At 40.0% G+C, this 18,724-nt stretch overlaps 1 protein-coding gene across 6 annotated transcripts in view; it reads left to right on the top strand.

The window, feature by feature from the left end:
• RNF144B (ring finger protein 144B) overlaps window positions 1–7,353 on the top strand; it is a 179,579-nt gene extending 172,226 nt beyond the window's left edge. For all 6 annotated transcript variants that reach the window (XM_072729050.1, XM_025999316.2, XM_072729052.1 and 3 more), the window contains 2 exons: window positions 2,341–2,430; window positions 3,613–7,353. In XM_072729050.1, the coding sequence (XP_072585151.1) occupies window positions 2,341–2,430; window positions 3,613–3,753 (231 nt within the window). In that variant the 3' untranslated portion in view covers window positions 3,754–7,353. The remainder of the gene's footprint in view (window positions 1–2,340; window positions 2,431–3,612) is intronic.
• Window positions 7,354–18,724: the final 11,371 nt, after the last annotated feature.

Here is an 18,724-nt window from a genome sequence, read left to right as displayed (position 1 = left end):
ATTTCAATCGCCTAGTTCATTGCAACTTGATAAGCAGTTGTGGTGTTTTAGTATCACACACTCGGTGAGTCCATGTGCAGTTAATACGGGGCGTGTGCTGCCACCACCTGCGTGATTTGTAGCTGAAAATGAGGTAAGTTGTTTCAGATGACATCTGTGAGTAAGAATTTTAATCAGCCTGATCTCAGTGTTTCAAGCAGAGGTATAAATTGGGGGAAAGAAAACTGACATTTTAGACATTTCAAAAGCTCAGCAGCTCAGGTCGAAAGAAAGGTTTTTGATTTTTTTTTAAATCGTGTTTCTCATAACCTCTTGAATTACAATTCTGTGTGATATTAGACCAATCATGATTCCAAACGTGTGATACCCTGGGTGTGGTTTTACTGATTGCATACCCCTCATGTTTTACAAAGGAAAAGATTCTTTTCTGTTTGCCTTCAGGTTTAACCAGAATATTAATTGGGTTCATACGCACAAGGAGGCTGAGCCCATGAGGTTCTTTTTAAGAGGCAAGGATGTAAGGGAATAAAGATGTGTGCCCAAATCTCTCCATCCTTTGGCTGAAATATGTTTGGGGTATGGTGTTGCAAAGAACACATTGTTCTGTTTCTTGGACTGTTCTGGGGCTCGAGTTGAAATGGTACAGATGTTAGAAGGCTGGATACACAGACTTCAAATATTGGAGCATCTTTTTCTGGTCATTGTGTTTTGAGATCTCATCTTCTTGGTTTTAGCCAGGGGTACTGGCTTGTTGGTAATGACGTTTTTCTCTTGACAAGTGCTCTGTGTCAGCTGGCGGTGTTGATCTTTGTTTATAGGAAGGTTTCAGAGCATGGGTCTGGGAGCAGGATGCTTGTCCAAGAGCCAAGCCTGAGACAGGCCACCAAACCTAAGTGATTTTTGAGTTTTGCTGAGGTGTTGGGTTGGGTCCTCATTCTTGGTGTTTCAGAGGATGAAATGTTCTTAATCTTCTGCTTTGGGGACCTCATAGACTTGTACCCTTCCATTGTCTCTCCTCTCTCCTGGGATTTCATGTTGCACTAACGTCTCCGTGTATTCAGTTGTATCCCATTTAGAAATGAGTCACACTATTCTCAAGCCTACATTTCTCCCTTATCGCATTCTCTCTCTCTCTCCTCTTAGAAGCCAAGCCTCAAAACAGCATCATCACCTCTTGTTGACACTTTCTTACCTCCAGTATTTAAATACACTCAGCTTGCCACATCATCACAATCTTGACTGTGTTTCTCCAAGGCTTTGAGTGACGTCTTTTGAGTAAAATCCAATGGATATTTGTCCTCCTCTTACCTAGATTCTCTGCTGCTTTTGACATCTTGACCGGCTCTGTTTCAGTGATGACATCTCTTCTGGTTTCCCTTCTACCTTCCAGGCTACCTCTCAGTTTCCTTCCCAGGTGCCTCTTCGACCCATCCTTTATCTTTATTTACTGCTTTTTAGAGTAAGAGAGCAAAAAGGGGGAGGGGCAGGGGGAGAGGGAGAGAATCTTAAGCAGGCTCTGTGCAGAGTGTGGCGCTCTATCTCATGACCCTTGAGATCATGACCTGAGTCAAATCAGGAGTTGGATGCTTTACCCTACTGAGCTTCCCCAGGCTCCTCCTCCTTCACCCATTCTTACGTGTTTTATGTTCACCGTCCCCTTTGCCAGTCTGTTCTCTCTCGCTGGGTGATGTCATCTCCTGCGGTTTTTCTCCACCCTATGTACATGATTCCCACGTCTTTTCCCCCAAATTCTCACCTGTGTAATCAGCTGCCTTTTGTAATCAGTACTGCTTGGATGTCTCAAGTGTGTCTCAAGTTCATCGTGTTGAACGTGTGGCCATCATTTTCCCAGCAAAGTTCATCTCTCAGTTGTCATTTCTCTCATCCAGGTTCCTGCCTCTGCCCAGTGGTTTTCCCCTCATCTGCGATTACTTCTCCTTCTCCTCCCATCGTTCATTACCTTCTTAGGATCCCATGTCTCCCCACATCTGTGTTTCCCAGCTCAGCTGCTAGTGTTTTTTCTCACATGTTTCTTGCAGCAGCCTGCTGGCTGTGTCACTCCTAGTCTTCGTTCCATGGTGCACCTGGGCTAGAGCCGCCTTTCAAAGATGAGTGCTCAGGACACTCATCCTTTCTAGACTCAGTCAGGAGTCTTGATGGTTATGATCTGTTTTCACTCAGTGATTTGTAAATGTACTGAGGTACATTCTAAGATCGTGGCCTTGAAATTTGTATTCCCAGAAAGAGCTTCTGCTTCCATCAAGGTGATCCAATGTGGTTAGCATTTATTTCTCACTTCAAAACAGCGTTCTCACCGAAACCCCTCTCTTTGTTTTTCAGAATGACATTTTCCTCAGACATTATGACAAAGGGCCATGTAGGAATAAGCTGGGCCACTCGAGAGCCTCAGTGATGTGGAACCGAACACAGGTACCCTGCCCTTGAAGGGAGTGTGAGATACACTGACTTGGGATGGCTCACAAGGCCCACCTGTTCCTTCTCCCCACCCTGTTCTCTACTTACACATCCCAGCCTAGGAGCCTCTGGGGAGTTCTGGGGGCAGGGCCAGGGAATAGTAATGAAGCAACTGCCTAAAGTTAGTTCATGAGGATGATACCCCTGGGGATAAGTAGAGGGGCAGGGCGCCAGAGCAGCCAAGTAATTAACAGTGACCTGCAGAATGAAGGCAGATATTCTTTCCTCTTGAAAAACACAGTAGAATCACTTTCCTAAAGCCCCATAAGTCGTATTTCCTATAAAAGGCAGTGCTCTAAAATCCTATGAGCCCCTGCTGGGGCTTAGATCCCTCTGTACATGCCATTGTATGTTTCTGTGGCAGGTTCAAAGGGAGTCCTGGTTTATTTTTAATAGTGTTTCATATTTATTAAAGACTACGTTCCTTTTAAGGGCGTCAGTGTTAATAGCCTAGTAATCGTTATTAGCATCCCTACGAGACTGTCAAGGAGACCGGGTAGAGAGAGAGCCAACAGCAACAATTCGGGATTACACGGAGCTAGTGCCAGAGCTCAAATTAGCGTCCAGTTTGTTCCTCTCACCTCCAATCTAGTCCTCACTGTCTCCTGGGTTTAAATCCAGTTCAGATCATTGCTGGGCATTGGCCAAAAGTTCCTATAATTGGAACTGTTTTATGTGCCTGCGGTGGTGTCTTCGCTCAGGGTACTAGAATAAATTACCATAAACCGAGTGGCTTGAAAATTAGAAACATATTTCCCCTGGTTCTGGAGACTAGAAGGTGTCAGTGTGGTTTGGGTTGTGGCAAGGACCGTTTTCCTGGTCTGTAGATGGCTGCCTTCTCACTGTGTCCTCACATGGTACTGGACTCGGGGACAGGAAGCAAGCTCTCTGAGGTCTATTTTTAAAAGGGAAAGCACTAATCCCATCATAAGGGCTGCACCTTCATGTCTTCATTACCTCCCACAGGCCTTCTTTCCAAGTATCATTGTACTGGACATTAGGATTTCAATATATGAATCTTTGTGTGTTGTGCGGGGGGGGGGGGGGGCGGATAAAGCATTCAATCTGCAGCAGGTGGTATAGTATCCATATAGGAAGATTTAACTGCTCAAGTAGGTTTTTCTTCTAAATTTCCAGGTGGTGGGGATTCTGGTGGGATTGGGCATCATTGCCTTGGTGACTTCACCCTTGCTGCTCCTGGCTTCCCCGTGTATAATCTGTTGTGTCTGCAAGTCCTGTCGGGGCAAGAAGAAGACGCACGATCCATCTACAACCTAAAGGACTCCACTCATGTCCATGTGCCACAGACATCTAGGGTTATAAAGAGAAGCACAGTGATCAAGCCCCCACTTAGTGAACTTGCCTCCTCCTTGCCAAACTTTGAAAGTGCCTCTGTGTCCAGACTTTGAACTCACCTGCCTGCCTGCCTGCCTTTGGCATCAGAAAAGGCCACGGCCTGGTGGGTGTGTTCCTGTGTAAAGACAACTGAGTTCTGCCGTCTAGGCTGTGTCCACGGAGCATGTCGGGAAGCTTTGAGGTTGCTGTGAAGGGACTAACCCATCATCATTTTATCCTCCAGAGGATCCCAGTAGACTGTTCCAACTTCCAGCCGCATCCGGGGAGCCTGAGTGAACGTTCAGTAGAATTAATGTATTGTCATAGTTGGCAACACGCATTGTAACTGAGCAGCCAGAGTCTGGTCTGTGTTGATTTGACCACCACAGGGGAGAAACCCACCCCACCCCTGTAGGAGGGAAAGGATAATACCCTTTAAGGGGAAATTGTCCTAATTGCCACGAAGCAGGCTGCGGATCTTAGGAAGTGGATATGTCGGTGCTGCCTCTGCAGGCTACTGGGTGTGCTGTTCCCGGCATTCCTACGGTGACTTGGCAGGAACACAATAGGTTTCTCCATGTATGATCTCAGCTTCAAGCAGGAGAAACTGCTGTGCACAGGAAGTTATCCCTTCCCAGTGTGAAAGGGTTGCAGCCTGTAAAACAATGTGGCCTGATTGAGTGGCTCTCCTTAGGCAAGAGCAACTTTGATAACGTGATAAACTCTATTCCCACAGCCAGTAGCTGTGGTCTACAGGATTATTTTATGTGAAATACGGGTCGAGTGGCAGAGGTTAAAAACCTTCATCATAGGTACCAGAGCCCTTTCCTGAGCTCTGTGTTCATGCACCCAGCACATTGAGAATTGGACCTAAAAGTACACACCACGAGTGAGTATCAGAGTCCATGTGTACATGAATCTGTGTAACTTGCTGCCTACCTAGAATTTCCATCCATTGGGCATGCTTGAGTATATCCAGTGGTACACACAAAATAAATGTTTCCTCAAAGCCATTCTGTGTTTCCTTCTGGGACTAATATGGTTTATTATAAATCAACCTAAAGGTTTTTTTGCATATTATATATGTGAATTTTGGTTGCAAGTTCATAACTTACCCAAAGGTCTACACTCATAAACATAACTCTTTGAAAACAATACCTAGTACAATGTCATGCCATCTCTGTCTGTAAAAACACTGATAATCAAGTTATTTATATATTTTGAGACATAACTCAGAGCAGCTCTCTTTTCAGCAAAGGTTTGTATTGCTCTTTCAGCAAAGGTTTGTATTGCTCTTTCAGCATTGGTCAGGGCAATCCAAATACTTCCTGTGTGTACAAAGCACTGATAACACAACAAAAAATGTAAGAGATAAAATGTAAATGCTTTATCATAGATGCTTTGGGTTGGTATTGCCTTATTGCGACTTATGTTTCCCATATCCATTGGTCAGATTTTGAATAAACGGGTTTTGAAAAGACAATAACTTTTTCTCCAATGACAGGATTACATAATTGCCATTAGCAACGTAGCCTGGTGCTTCAGGAGACCATGTAGAATGCTCATAGGGCGCTCTCCTTGAAACTAGCAACACTGCATCAGGGACTGTCCGAACCCATCGTCTTTTCCCGAGGTAACTGGGTAACTAGGTTATGAAATTGCTGCTATCCTGGATCTATTAATAAAGAATGACGCTTTGCCGATGTAATGGAATGTATCCTAAGTGGGGATGTGTATACTTAAGGAACTTTGGTTCACACGTACATAATGATATCTGATATATGTATAGTACATCTCTTGGTCGTGTACATTTTTATTTACCATTTGTATAGAACTTAGATGAGAACTCTGGGAAAACTTTTGAATGGCAACCAACCAAAAACATTTTTAATCATGTTTCGGAAATTTCTCAATCTTAAGTGTCTTTATTTTCCTTTGAAACTCTAAACACTTCAGAACAAGAATACCCTCTTCTATCGATGTATTTCATATTAGTATAAATATAAGTTGTACATAAGTTTGAATAAGTTGCTTTGTCTTAACACTGCCTCAGTATAGCAAAGGGCATTTATAACTGCTCAGGGGATCGCAGGGATTCAGCTGAAATTGAATTTTTCTATTAAGAATGTCTGTTGTGGCAATGTACTCTGGCAAGAGTGAACTCTCTGACCTTGATTCCGCAAAGAATCTTTGAACAGGGGCTGATTTCGAATAACCTAAAATCCTGTGTTATCAGAGGCGGAGGTCCTAAATTTAGAGTTAAAGGTAGAGAAAGACATCCATACTGTTTCCTTGGCAAAACTGAAGGAACTTGTCTTCTCATAAAGGTACTGTAACAGAATCAGCTACTTATTTGTAGAGGATAGGGAATAGGGTGTTGATTGTGAAGCAGACTTTAAACAACTGGATTTAAGTTTTTAAATGTTGAAAAGTGCCTGGAAAATCGTAACTTCTTCCTTCTGTAGCACATGAATTGGCCTGTGTAAGATTGTCAGCATCAACAGGAACAGGTTAGTGGGTCTAACCTATATGTCTCTGGTCCATCAAAGGACAAGATGTAAGCTGAGGTAGAAACTTTGTTTACAAAGGAGATAGCCGACAACTTGGGTAATAGAGATTGATGTTTTCTTTTGAGATAATTGGCCAGGGAGAGAGTTCAACCTGTCTCCTTCCTCTGTATGTCAGCCCTGTCTTCTCCTAGTGATCCTTTTTCTGTCCTAGGAAGAAATATGGTTCTACGTGATGATGTTTGGATGTCATGGCAAAAATCTTTGTTCTTGGAGCATATAGTCTATTTGAAATAGAAATCGAGACTCCTTCACTAGATTGTAATCTGGATGTAATACCCCACCCCAGCCCCGTTTCCCACCCCTCATCCAGAAACACTAGCAGATATAAGGGCACAACAGCTAGCTGCTGACCCTCCTGGGAATTTTTTTTCTTGTTATGGGGTAGGGAGACGAAGGGGAAAGCCCTGTGGAAGCAGATCGTAGAATCGTGTGCATTCTCTTTGTTCACGCAATGGGTGTTTGCTCTGGACTTGAAATCTCAATTTTGATAAAGAAGCCTTTGAAAAACAAAGAATTCACAGTGTGGATTTTCATGTATCCTTCATCATGAAAACTTTACCTATCTAGATTTGAAAATCTACATGTTTATGTGAATGTAAATCACTGTTTCTTGGAACCCCAAATTGTCTCTTAAAAACTATTCAGAATCTAAATATGTGTTATTTAACCCTTCTCTACACAGTGCTTGACTTTCTGTTCATGAATGGATGCCTTTATGTATATAGAACCGTGTATATATGTGTCACTCTGAAGACAATTTCTTAATGCCTTAGATGAATGACATTTTATAAAGCTGTCAAATGATATCTGTAGGCTGTTACATCTCATGTTGATTCAAGATCCAGAAAGTTTTGTTATGTATTTAAGAAATTGCTGTTGTATTGTATTTTTTTTCTGATTATTTGAGAGGGAAATAGCTGTTTTAGTCTCTGTAGCCCCAATAAATGCAGAGGAGGAAAGCAAGCGTGGCAAACCTTTGTTGTGCTACATGTTTCTAGACACGTTCAATTTTATCCTCCAGGAACCACCCAAACACTAGTAATTCCTAGGTTCAGAATTTACAGAAAGCACCCAAATCTGTGATACTAATTTATGCAAATAACTCTTGCTATCTTATTTCTTAAAAAAAAAATGAGAGGAAGTATAATGCCTTCACTTGTTGCAGGCATTTGTGTTGTATGTACGATATTCCACACGGTCAGCGCACAGGCATTGGTCCTTATCCAGAGAAGTAACCAATAACTGATGTCTTTGATCATTCTAATAAAAAATGCTGCCAGGCATCAAAGCCATTAGTTCTCTAAAATGAGGGTTGGACTGCGTGCTGTCTATGGCCAGTTCTAACCTTCCACAAGTCTGTTGGAGGAATGTTAATTTCCTGGTTAAGAAAGTTAAGGGAATTACATGAGTGTTAAGGTCATTTCCATTTGATTAGTATTCAAAGCAGGACTCACCAAAGGTTGAATGCCTAGTAAGTTGGTTACCAACTAGAACTTGTGTTTCTGCAAAACTGAAAGCTCACATTCCTATCTTCTTGTGTTGGTTCCTCTTCATTGACCATTATCTGGCTGCAGTAGGATACTGATTGAATCTAGGATTGACCTTCCGATTCAAATTCTGTAGTCTCATCACTCAGTTTTGAGGAAATCAATAAGATCATATTAAAAGATTTTTTGGGTATGGCTTATTTTGCTTAATCATTTCCTAGAATGTAAACATTATTTCATTTTTTAAGTGTCATTGTTTGCTAAACTTGAGTTTGCATCCCCGAAGAATTATTGAGGGAACCATTTTATACAGCAATGATTTTAATCAGTGCCCAACTGGCAAACTCCGTGCCATGTAAATCATGAGCCTAGTGAATCTGAAGGAGAATTATAATCAGGTTTCTCTGAAATTCAATTATTTTCATTTGTTAGATAATGTATGTTTTGACCCTAAAGATAGTATCCCGCTCCATGTTATGAGAAAGAAATGAACTTCATCAAATAATAGCAGTTACAATGTTTGACATATATTTTTACATATGTTTTTTAAAGAACTTTTGAGAACAATTACATGAGATAAATGGAGTAGATATTATATCTATTTCATAGAGAAAGCAGTGGTTTTATGTTCCTGTCTTGCCAAGGGTGACACGACGGATGAGTGGCAGCCAGATAAAAGAATATGAGACTCCTTCAGAATACTTTCACGCTTTCATTAGTTAGGAATTCTGATCCTGCCTCAATCCTGTATCTGTGAGTGCCAAGAGCATGAACTCCCCTCTCAATGATCTGCATCGGTGGAGGTATATGTAAGAATAATTTGTTATTTCAAATAATCATTTAGAATCTGTGTTTTGATGTGACTGGAGCAGATGGCCTCCCCTAAGGTCAATCCCAGTCACTCCCTGGTTGAGGAGGAGGAGAAGAAATCACTCTGTGGTGTGTGTCTTCCAAACAATGGAACTAGAATTACAGGTGGGTCCATGTCCTTATTTCAGAAGCCAACACATTTGTCTCTTCTCCACAATATAAAGTATATTCTCACAGGTTCCTTTAATGTTTACAGTCAACACTCAGAGCAATTGTTAAATCCAAATCTTTTCCTTTTAACACAACCAGCTTGTGTATTTGTGGCCAGTCTTTAAATAAGTCCTTCAATTGGCAGTTTCAAAAGCAAGAAATGGGGCACTAAATAATGAATTTATTGAATGAATTCCTAATATGTTTAAAGAAGATCTGCTTTGAATTCCATGTTCTGCCTCTATGTTTTTCAATTTTATCAATACAATTTTATCAGTCCCCCCCCCCTTTTTTTTATATGTTGAAACTGAATTCAGACTTTAGATGAGAATGAAGTCTGATGTTCGCCATTTGTAGTTCCTTAATGATCTAGTGTGATCAAAGGAGTGTGATCTTCTTTTGGAGGAATGGGTGGGTGGTTAACGTTAATGCTATTGAATGCCTCCAAATAAAATGAATGTGAAATTTTTCTCGACTTCTGATTATTGATCAGTCTGGACTTAATTTTTGAAGCCAAGCTCGTTTGTTTAACCAAAAGCAAACAAGTCCAGAAATCCACACACCGCCCTCTGTGATGTGTCCCGAATTCAAGCCTGGCCCTGGGACTTTGGCACTGCGAGGGCACGTGAACAGAATGTCGAGAGAGGGTTGGCAAATCTGATGTCACCATTGGCACAGAACAAGCAGGCAGTGTCCTCTATTCTCCCTGCCACCCCCCACCCCCACCCCGGGAGTCCAGATGGTGTAGGATCAGGGGACCTACACCCAGCTAGCTGTAAGATAACTGCAGTTCCAGGTGTCACTTTGCTCTTGATTGGTTGTGTGGTCTAGGCCCAAACACTTATCCACAATGTCATTTCATTGTCCTGGCTTAGGCCAGATGAGATCACAAGTGTCAGAAGGACATTGCTTTTTAGGAGGTGTGAGGAAGGGAACCATTACACTGTGTGTGCTGTGGCTGTGTGGGTGGCAAGTTTTCAGCCAGACACTGTTCCCAAAGGAGAAGATGGGGCTAATACATTTCAAGCCTGTGAATGTGGATCGAGGGAGTAATGATCTCCCCAGATAATATCTTTCTAGGTTTAAAAAAATTCCTTTTTGTTGCTTTTCCATAAAAAAATATTTTGCAGACAAATATTTATCTAATTTGTTTGCTCCATGAAAATGGGAGCTATGTGGAAAGAAAAAGGCAAAATTCCTATCAACACAATGATTTTGGTGGTGGGGGGAGTTTGCTGTAAAAACTTGCATTTACACAATGTCATGTATGCAAAGTACTTTAAACACAGTCTCTTTTGCTCTTCATAATACTCCAGCAAGTGGTAGTATTATGTCCCCCTACCCCCAATGACAGGAGAGGTGAGATTCAGGGGCTAGATGACATGGCACAAGGTCACACGATGGGTTAGTGGCAAAGCTAGAAACATCTTTCATGAGCCAGCACAGGACCTATTAGCATTATTTTAATTTTTTTTTTCAGTGTCTTGAAACAATGCATTTATTAACCTCAGTGTCTGTACATCAGAAATTTGGCATGATGTAGCTGAGCTCTCTGCTCGGCATCTCTGGCTAAAGATCAAGGTATTTTTATCTTTAAAGTTGTTATTTATTTAACAGAGAGAGAGTGTGGTGCACAATCGGGAAATGGCAGGCAGGGAGAGAGGGAGAAGCAGACCCCCCACTGAGCAGGGAGCCCAATGCGGGGTTTGATCCCAGGACCCTGAGATCAGGACCTGAGCCTCAGGCAGATGCTGACCCTCAAGATCAACATATTGACTAGGTGTTGTCATTTGGGGCTCAGAGTTCTTTTCCAAGCTCACTGATTCCAAGCAGAATTCAGTTCTTTCTCATGCCTTCCTTGTGGTCCTGTGTATCTACAAGCCGCGTTGAGTTGTCAAAGTTCGGAAATAGCAGAAGGCCAATGAATCACCCAAGTAATGATTAGTAAAAGTTTATTGAGCACACACCAAAAAGACAATTTGTGAACAAGGAGCACTCACTGAGCCAAAATATGGAATGAACCTCCGTGTTAGTTGTTATAAACCAGCTTAGATGGTGAGAAAACGGTGTCTATCCTTCACAGAGATTGGTTAGAATATTAAAATTCCCTTAAATGATAATGTATTTGTCAGTGGTTGCCTCATATCAACCTTAGGAGGTAGTTTCAAGTGTTGCATATGATTTTCAGACATATAAGCAAGAAATGACCCAGGTCAAGTTAGTCTTGCAAAATAAGCTAAATTAAGCCTTGTTTGTATGACTCAACTGGTTTTAAACTGCAATTCAGGGAATTTTTCAAGACTGGTTTCTATTTATTTTTATTTTTTAAATCCCCCCCCCCCTCCCGTTTTGGTCATTCTCTCAGTAGGCTGAGAGTACTACCAACAGTATGATGTTACTCTGTTACAACCGTTGATGTTGTCAGGCTGAAGAATCCACACATTCGATGTTTTTGTGCAGTTGCATCATCAGGCCAAGATGTAGTCAACATCTTCATCACTTCTGTGGTCATTGTTAATTTCATCCAGTTGTCTGATCCTGATGGATACCATTTGGTGTGTGAGTGGCTGCTGACGGATGTTTAAAGCCCTAGAGAATACAGAACAGACTGGAGAAGTTGATATGATCACTGTAAAAAGAATAATAGTCAAGGATTGAAAAGTTTTCTAGAGCAGAGGTTCCCAGGAGCCAAGCTTTGGCCAATTAAATAATTCAAATGGGTTATAATTTTTGAACTTAACTCACATAGGCACAACGCGATGTATTAGCAGTCACATGTCCTCATGATTACTTAGGACAGGATGAACATGAGGATGTTTTGTTTTAAGAGGTGGTACTGCAGGTGGGCTTCCACCTAAATTAGGCTTCTATATGATGTGAGCAACCAGGTAATTTAATGAGAGCCATTTCTATGGAAATAAAAGGCAAACCAAGGTTAATAGTTCAAGCAAATTATAAAACTGGTTCCCGAGTTCAGAGGGCAACCTATTGAGAAGACTTCTGGACGTTGGGTTGTAAGCATCTTCAGATGGAGCAGGGGCAGACAGTGGTGATCTGTCTGATTTTCAGGTTTGCAATGTAAATGTTTTGGATGATTTTTCTGAGTGGCCACATTGCAACAGGCATGAAGATTGTCCCCACCCATGAGCTGTCTCTAAAGTTTTTATCAAGTAGCCCAGCTTTAGTGTCCATGGTTTCTGGGAAAGGGCAGTTTTAATTCCATAGCAATTCCAAAACAAAAGAGTGGGAGAAAACTGGAAATGTTAGCTCTTGGAGAGCTCTAGCCAAATGTTGGGAGAAACTAGGAAAATTCAGAGTTCAGCCCAGTTTATAGGTAGAACATAAAACCTCAAAGACAATGAGCCACTCCAAATCTGATATCCATAAATATCAGATAACTTTTCTCTATAAATCATCTTCATTTTCATCAAAGATAACCACAGTAGTAAGTCTTATCTGTCGGAAAATTAAGTCTAGTTTCAATAAGCTTGTCCTGATTATTTATATAACCACAGTAAGCATAGTGATTGACCACATAGGCTTTTTTAAACCTGCTTTGCTGGAGCTTTTCATAAGGAATCCTCAGACTGGACTTTCAAGTCTCTTGAGGCTAGGAAGCCGAGCCAAGGCCTTGTTCAAGGAAAACAGATTCTTACTGAACTTATGCAAGCACATACAGTGTCATGAAAGTAAGAACATTTTATAAGAGTTTCTGAATGCTGGAGGGATCAAGTAGGGAGAAAGACATAAACGTTTCAAGCTTTGTTGCAAAGATACACTCTACCAAATTGCTGTAAATTACAGAGAGCTTAAAAGAGGAAAGGGGTCCTTTAAATCTTGAAAACAAAATGCTAAAGAACTAGCAGTGTTTTAAATGAAATCATAAAAAGTTATAACCATTGGGGGGCCTGGGTGGCTCAGGGGTTGAGTGTCTGCCTTTGGCTCAGGGCGTGATCCTGGGATCGAGTCCCACATCAGGCTCCCCACAGGGAGCCTACTTCTCCCTCTGCCTGTGTCTCTGACTCTCTCTGTCTCTCATGAATAAATAAATAAAATCTTTTAAAAAATGTTAGAACTATCTTCATCAGGTCATTCAGTCCCTCGTAATGATTCCTGCTTTGCTTCTTGGGTTAGCAGCTTTATGAATCAATCAGTTTTCCATCAGAGTTTTAGAAATTCTTTTTTTTTTTTAAGATTTTATTTATTCATTCATGAAAGACACACATACACACACAGAGAGAGACAGAGATATAGGCAGAGGGAGAAGCAGGCTCCATGCAGGGAGCCCGATATAGGATTCGATCCCGGGACTCCAGGATCATGCCCTGGGCCAAAGGCAGGCGCCAAACCGCTGAGCCACCCAGGGATCCCTCAAGTTTTAGAAATTCTTACCCAGTTTGGTGTCATGATCCTCAAGTTCTCAGAAACCTGCATTAGAGAGTACTTGTCAGGGTCTTTTCCATGAATCTCTTTGAAGATGGAGTATTTCTATTCATAGTTCAATGTAAATGCTCTCGGAGAAGAATCAGGATGAAAGCAATAGCTGTCTGTAAATGGCCAAAGACTTAAAAGTGGCCATGGTTAAAGTTCTGATGAGAATTCATTATAATGCAATTGACAAGGGAATGTGGTTATTTCTGTGCCATACTTTTTAAAATTATAACTGATATCATTATACTAAGACCTGTGAGATTTTAGGAATTTCATACAAATATCCCCTATAGAAAGTTTAGCATCACCTCTTATTTATTTTCCATCAAATTTAACGTACAAAAAGTTACATAGTTGTAAAAAAAAAATATTAACTCTTTTAATAGAGAAGACTCAGTTTTCTTTCTTTTTTTTTTTTTTTAAGACTCAGTTTTCTTAACTAACCAAAGACCTGACAAAGACAAAACACAGAATCTGTTTTCTAGGCAGATCACATTAAAGATAAAGAAAAAACTTTGCTTACAATTTCTTATTAAGAGCAGATCAATAATCTAAGAAAACAGAAAACCAAATTCAAATTTTACAGCAGTGTACTTTTGATATTAAAACTCTCCTTTTTTTTCCTTTTGTAGCTTAGTAGTCTTAGACTCAACCACACATAAAATTCCTTTCTCAAGATTCCTCTCCCACAAACCTTCTACCACTTTCCATATCCATTCAACTTTTGTATCTTTTTCTCTTCTTTTTCTGGAACAATCATTTTACTTCAAGACAAAATTGCTTTCCGTTTTCTTCACCAAAAACCAACTAACCAACCTCCCTCATGTCCTTCAGGCCTTTCCTCATTTAAAAAAAAAAATCTATTTTCCTAATCTACTCTTCACATACATTGTTTTCATTCATTTTTATTATTTCTAGCATTTTATTTTTACATATGGATTATAAATTTTAACTCTTAGTAATCTTTAGTAATCTTAGTTATCTTTCCAGAGAAACCTCAGAAGCAAGCAATTGTGAGCTATCATATATAAGCATCCTGTATTGGAGTAGCAATTTGTAAATACATTTCATAATTTCTAGAAGTGTGTTCTTCTTTAAAATAAAAATTTCAGGACACCTGTGTGGCTTAGTAGGTAAGTGTCTGATGCCTGATTTCCTCTCAGGTCAGGATCTCAGGGTCCTGGGATCCAGCCCCACCTCAGGCTCTGTACTCAGTGGGGAGTCTGAGGCTTTCTCCTTCTCCCTCTGCCCCTTCCCTGTCTCCCTCAGATAAATAATCTTAAAAAATTTTTTTTTTCAATGTAGCATAACACATGTTTACTAATAAACCTAAATATCTCTTGTCTCTCTATAAAAAATTAAAAGCCCAAAGTAAAATACACATGTTTGTCATTTAATGCTTATCTTATTTTTAAATGACTTACATATTCAATAAATATCTATTATTTAGTCCAACTTAGAAAATTTTCCTATTTACATTTATTTAATAACTTACTTTTACAATTAGGGTTGGATTAGACATTAAACAGTTGACCATTATCTTATGATATTTTTCATGTTGACAAATTTTGAAGACACACCCGCTTTATGAAACCAACAAACTTAAAATAGCTTTTATTTATCAAAGATTATCTCAGATCATGTGAACTTGAAAATCATTTAGGCTAGTTTCTGTATTTCTAAGAATATACTTGATTCATATTAACACCTAATTTTCTTTAAACCGCTAAGTAGAGCTCCGCACAAATACACTTTGGCAAAATCATCTGGAGGTAGAAAAATATCATATCTATAACACACATACATACACATACATAAACATACAAAAGATACAAACAGAGATCTTATGGGTTTTGTTTAAAAAGTTTTAGCCATGACTCAGGGATAAAACTCAAAAGAACAGTTGTAGCCAAATTATGTTCTAACAGATGAACTAAGTTAAGGTTACTTGCTCAGATGACCAAAGTTTCTTTTTTTTTAATTAAATATTTTTATTTGTATGCTATAAGGTTTTATTTTATTTATTTATTTTTCATGCCGTAAGGCTTTAGAGCTATTTTTGGAGTCACTTTATCTTTTAGAAACTTCTCTACACCAATCAGAGAATGTATTTCATTGTCCCTGAGAGGTTTGGAATCCTTTCTTTTAAGGATGTCCCTTATGGTGGATTTATCTGAGTTCGATTCCCCAAAATAGCCACTACAATTTCAAAAGTTCACTCATTTCCCAAAAAGCCTGGTCCATAGGGCTACTGGAACCCATCTCTGTCTTTAGATACCCTATGGGGGTACATAGGTGGTTCAGCGGGTGAAGCATCTGCCTTTAGCTCGGGTCATGATCTCAGGGTCCTGGGATTGAGCCCCACCTGGTCAGGCTTCCTGCTCAGCAGGAACCTGCTTCTCCATCTCCCATCTCCCTCTGCTAATCCCCACCCTGCTTGTGCTGTCTCTCTCTCTCAAGTACACTTAAAAAAAAAAAAAAGAAAACCTACGAAGTTTTAACTATGAGGATCCCTGTTTTCCAACAGCTATTAAAAAACACAGGCAATCACGTTTCCCCTACTTTTGAACAGAATAGAATGACTTCCCAAGAAGCTTTAACAAACAAAATCAGAAAGGAAGCATGCACAGTACAGTGGGAGGCTCAGAATGCAAAGACAGAGGAGCTTAGGTCCAAGAGAGACCTTCAAATTTCAGGGTTGATGAGAAAGCAGTGAGCTTGTGGGCTCTCTGGGTACCAGCATCCATTTGCTTGCTGTCCTCAGACTCATTGGGGGTCTTTTTTGGATCTCACTTCTCATGCCATGGAATGGCAAAAGTTCAGAAATAACAGAAGTAAAGCCACTGAATCGCCAAAGTAGACATGAGTAAGAGATTACTGTGCATACACCAAAAAAGACAGTTTGTAAACAAGAAACATTCAGATTAAAATATGGAATGAGGCTCAGCAGAGATTGTGATAAAGCAGCTTATATAGTGAGAAAGCAGGGATTGATTAGAATATTGGAATTTTCTTAAATGATAGGAAATTAGCACTGATTACCTCACATCAACCTCGGGAAACCGTTTGAGTTTTGCTTAGGATTTTCAGAGGCACAAGCAAGAAATGACCCAGGTCAAGTGAGCCTTGCAAAATAAGCTAAATTAAGCTTTGTTTGTATGACTCAACTGGTTTTGTCTGCTTGGGGGAATTTTCAAGGCTGGTTTCTGTTTGCATTTTATGTTAACCCAAGTTCTCTTCATATTCCAGATCTCTTTGACTTTCTCTTCTGCTCCATCTCTGATTTCCCTGAAAGTGACAAATGGGAACCTGCTTATGTTGGTCATTCTCGGTGGGCAGTTTAGCTTTCTGTTGTTTGGTTTCTCTGCTTTGTGAGGTCAACACTTCACAGACATGATGCTATCATCAGCTGAAGAATTCATGAACTCAGGGAAGAGTTAAGAACAATACCTAGCTTTCCTACAAGGGGACTGTTGGTCTAAAGTTTCAGTTGACCTAGGGTGGCCAAGGTGTGAGCTGCAATCCTTCTTCTGGATGGGAGGCCCATTGAGTCTTTATAGGATACCGGTTTTCCCAAATGGACTTAGAAGAAAACCCAATCTCATCTTTTTCATCAAAGCTTCAGAAGACTCAAGATTAGACTGAATCTCGTGTTGCTTTCAGAAGGAACAAAGCCTTGTGAGAGCTGGTTTTAAGTATGGGATGGTGTTTCCATTCAAGTCAGACCACTAAAGCAAGGGATTTGAGTTAACCAGTTGCTGTGTGTTGTTGAGAGATCCTCACCAGAAATCAAGATCGTCCCCTCTTCCCCTCTCCCACCCAGTGCAGCAATCAGATCCTGAGCAGATGTTTTAAGTTTTAAGCTAGAACAGCCATTCTTCTGAGTAGAGATGGACAAGTAGAGGGAAGTGTGAGAGCTCTTCTAGTCCCTCATGGCTTTGGACACTGTACAAGTTATTTTGGCTCCCTTTTCCTCATCTGGACAATTGGAAGTGACTGTTTTCTAAATCCAATTCAAATCTAACCTTTTGTGTAAGATGGAAAAGATCATATGCATGAGAGTAGTTAGCATAAGGGAACTTCCTATTGGACAAGGAACTGGTAATTGCCAGAAGCAGCTTCCAGGCATCAAATTATGGATAGTTCCAGAAGGGTGTGAAAAATATTACCAGTTAAGATGAGCAAATTTAAAGAACAAGTTGAACTTCATGGTTTGTTTACAGCTTTCGGTGGCTGAAAAGACTTACAGCAAAAGTTGCTTGGGGAATTTCCAGGGACATGTTTCTTCTAGTTTTTATAGTAGAGATGTCAGAGCCTCAATATCCTTATTCGAAGCACATTGTGGATTATCTATTCTGAATGTGTCAGTCTGAGGATTCTTTTTAACATTTAGTTGCTTGCTGTTGATTAATTGTTCTCAATATTTCTCAATATTGTTCTCAACACATTGCATGTTCTATCAATTGAGTTAAATTGAAGGTATATATGTATATGTGTTAATGGATAGGATAGTATGTGACAATGTGTGTGTGTGTGTGTGTGTGTGTGTGTGTCTGTGTGTGAGTAGTAAAAACCTAGGTGGAAAACTGGCACATCTACATCTACTTAGGTACAATGAAATTTTTATTCAGGCTAAATAACAAATTTTACTTTCAAAAGTAAAACACAAAACTACTTGCAGATTTCAAACAGTAAATTAAGAATTAGAAAGTTACATAAATATCTTTAAGTGCTTAAAAAGTGTTTTTTTTTTAATTTTCGAACCAAAATGTGTTTATTTTTCCATGGATTGCTTGAAACCCACAATAACCTGTTCTTAACTGAGAATTGCTCTCTTTTGTGAAAAAATATTCCCACTTAGGGCTTTTAACATTTAAGAGTAACATTTTTTTGGGGGGGGGTACACAATTTTATTTTTATTATTTATTATTTTTAAAGATTTTACTTATTTATTTATTCATGAGAGACAGAGAAAGGGAGGCAGAGACACAGGCAGAGGGAGAAGCAGGCTCCATGCAGGGAGCCTGATGTGGGACTCGGTACCGGGACTCTGAGTTCATGTCGTGGGCTGAAGGCAGGCGCTAAACCACTGAGCCACCCAAGGATCCCCAATTTTTATTATACTATTTCCATGTGGTTCAAAAATTACATAAGAAAAGTTTTTTTGAAATTGTATAGATAATAAAGGGGAACATACAGATAAATTTTTGCACATACAAGGGCCTGAGGCTATAATCACTCACTATACTGTCTGGTATAGAGAAGGTGATCAGCTTAGTAATATAAAACAAAGCAAAAAAAGAAAAAAACAATCCCCCTGAGTCCCTCTTATTGCTCAAGGTATTAATTCCCATCCCAGCTTCTTGCCTGATCACCCAGTTCTTTTACACATACACAGTCTTACAC

The sequence above is a fragment of the Vulpes vulpes genome, chromosome 12, assembly GCF_048418805.1.
Source record: "Vulpes vulpes isolate BD-2025 chromosome 12, VulVul3, whole genome shotgun sequence".
Taxonomy (NCBI): Eukaryota; Metazoa; Chordata; class Mammalia; order Carnivora; family Canidae; genus Vulpes; species Vulpes vulpes.
This window is presented reverse-complemented; position numbering and strand designations above follow the sequence as displayed.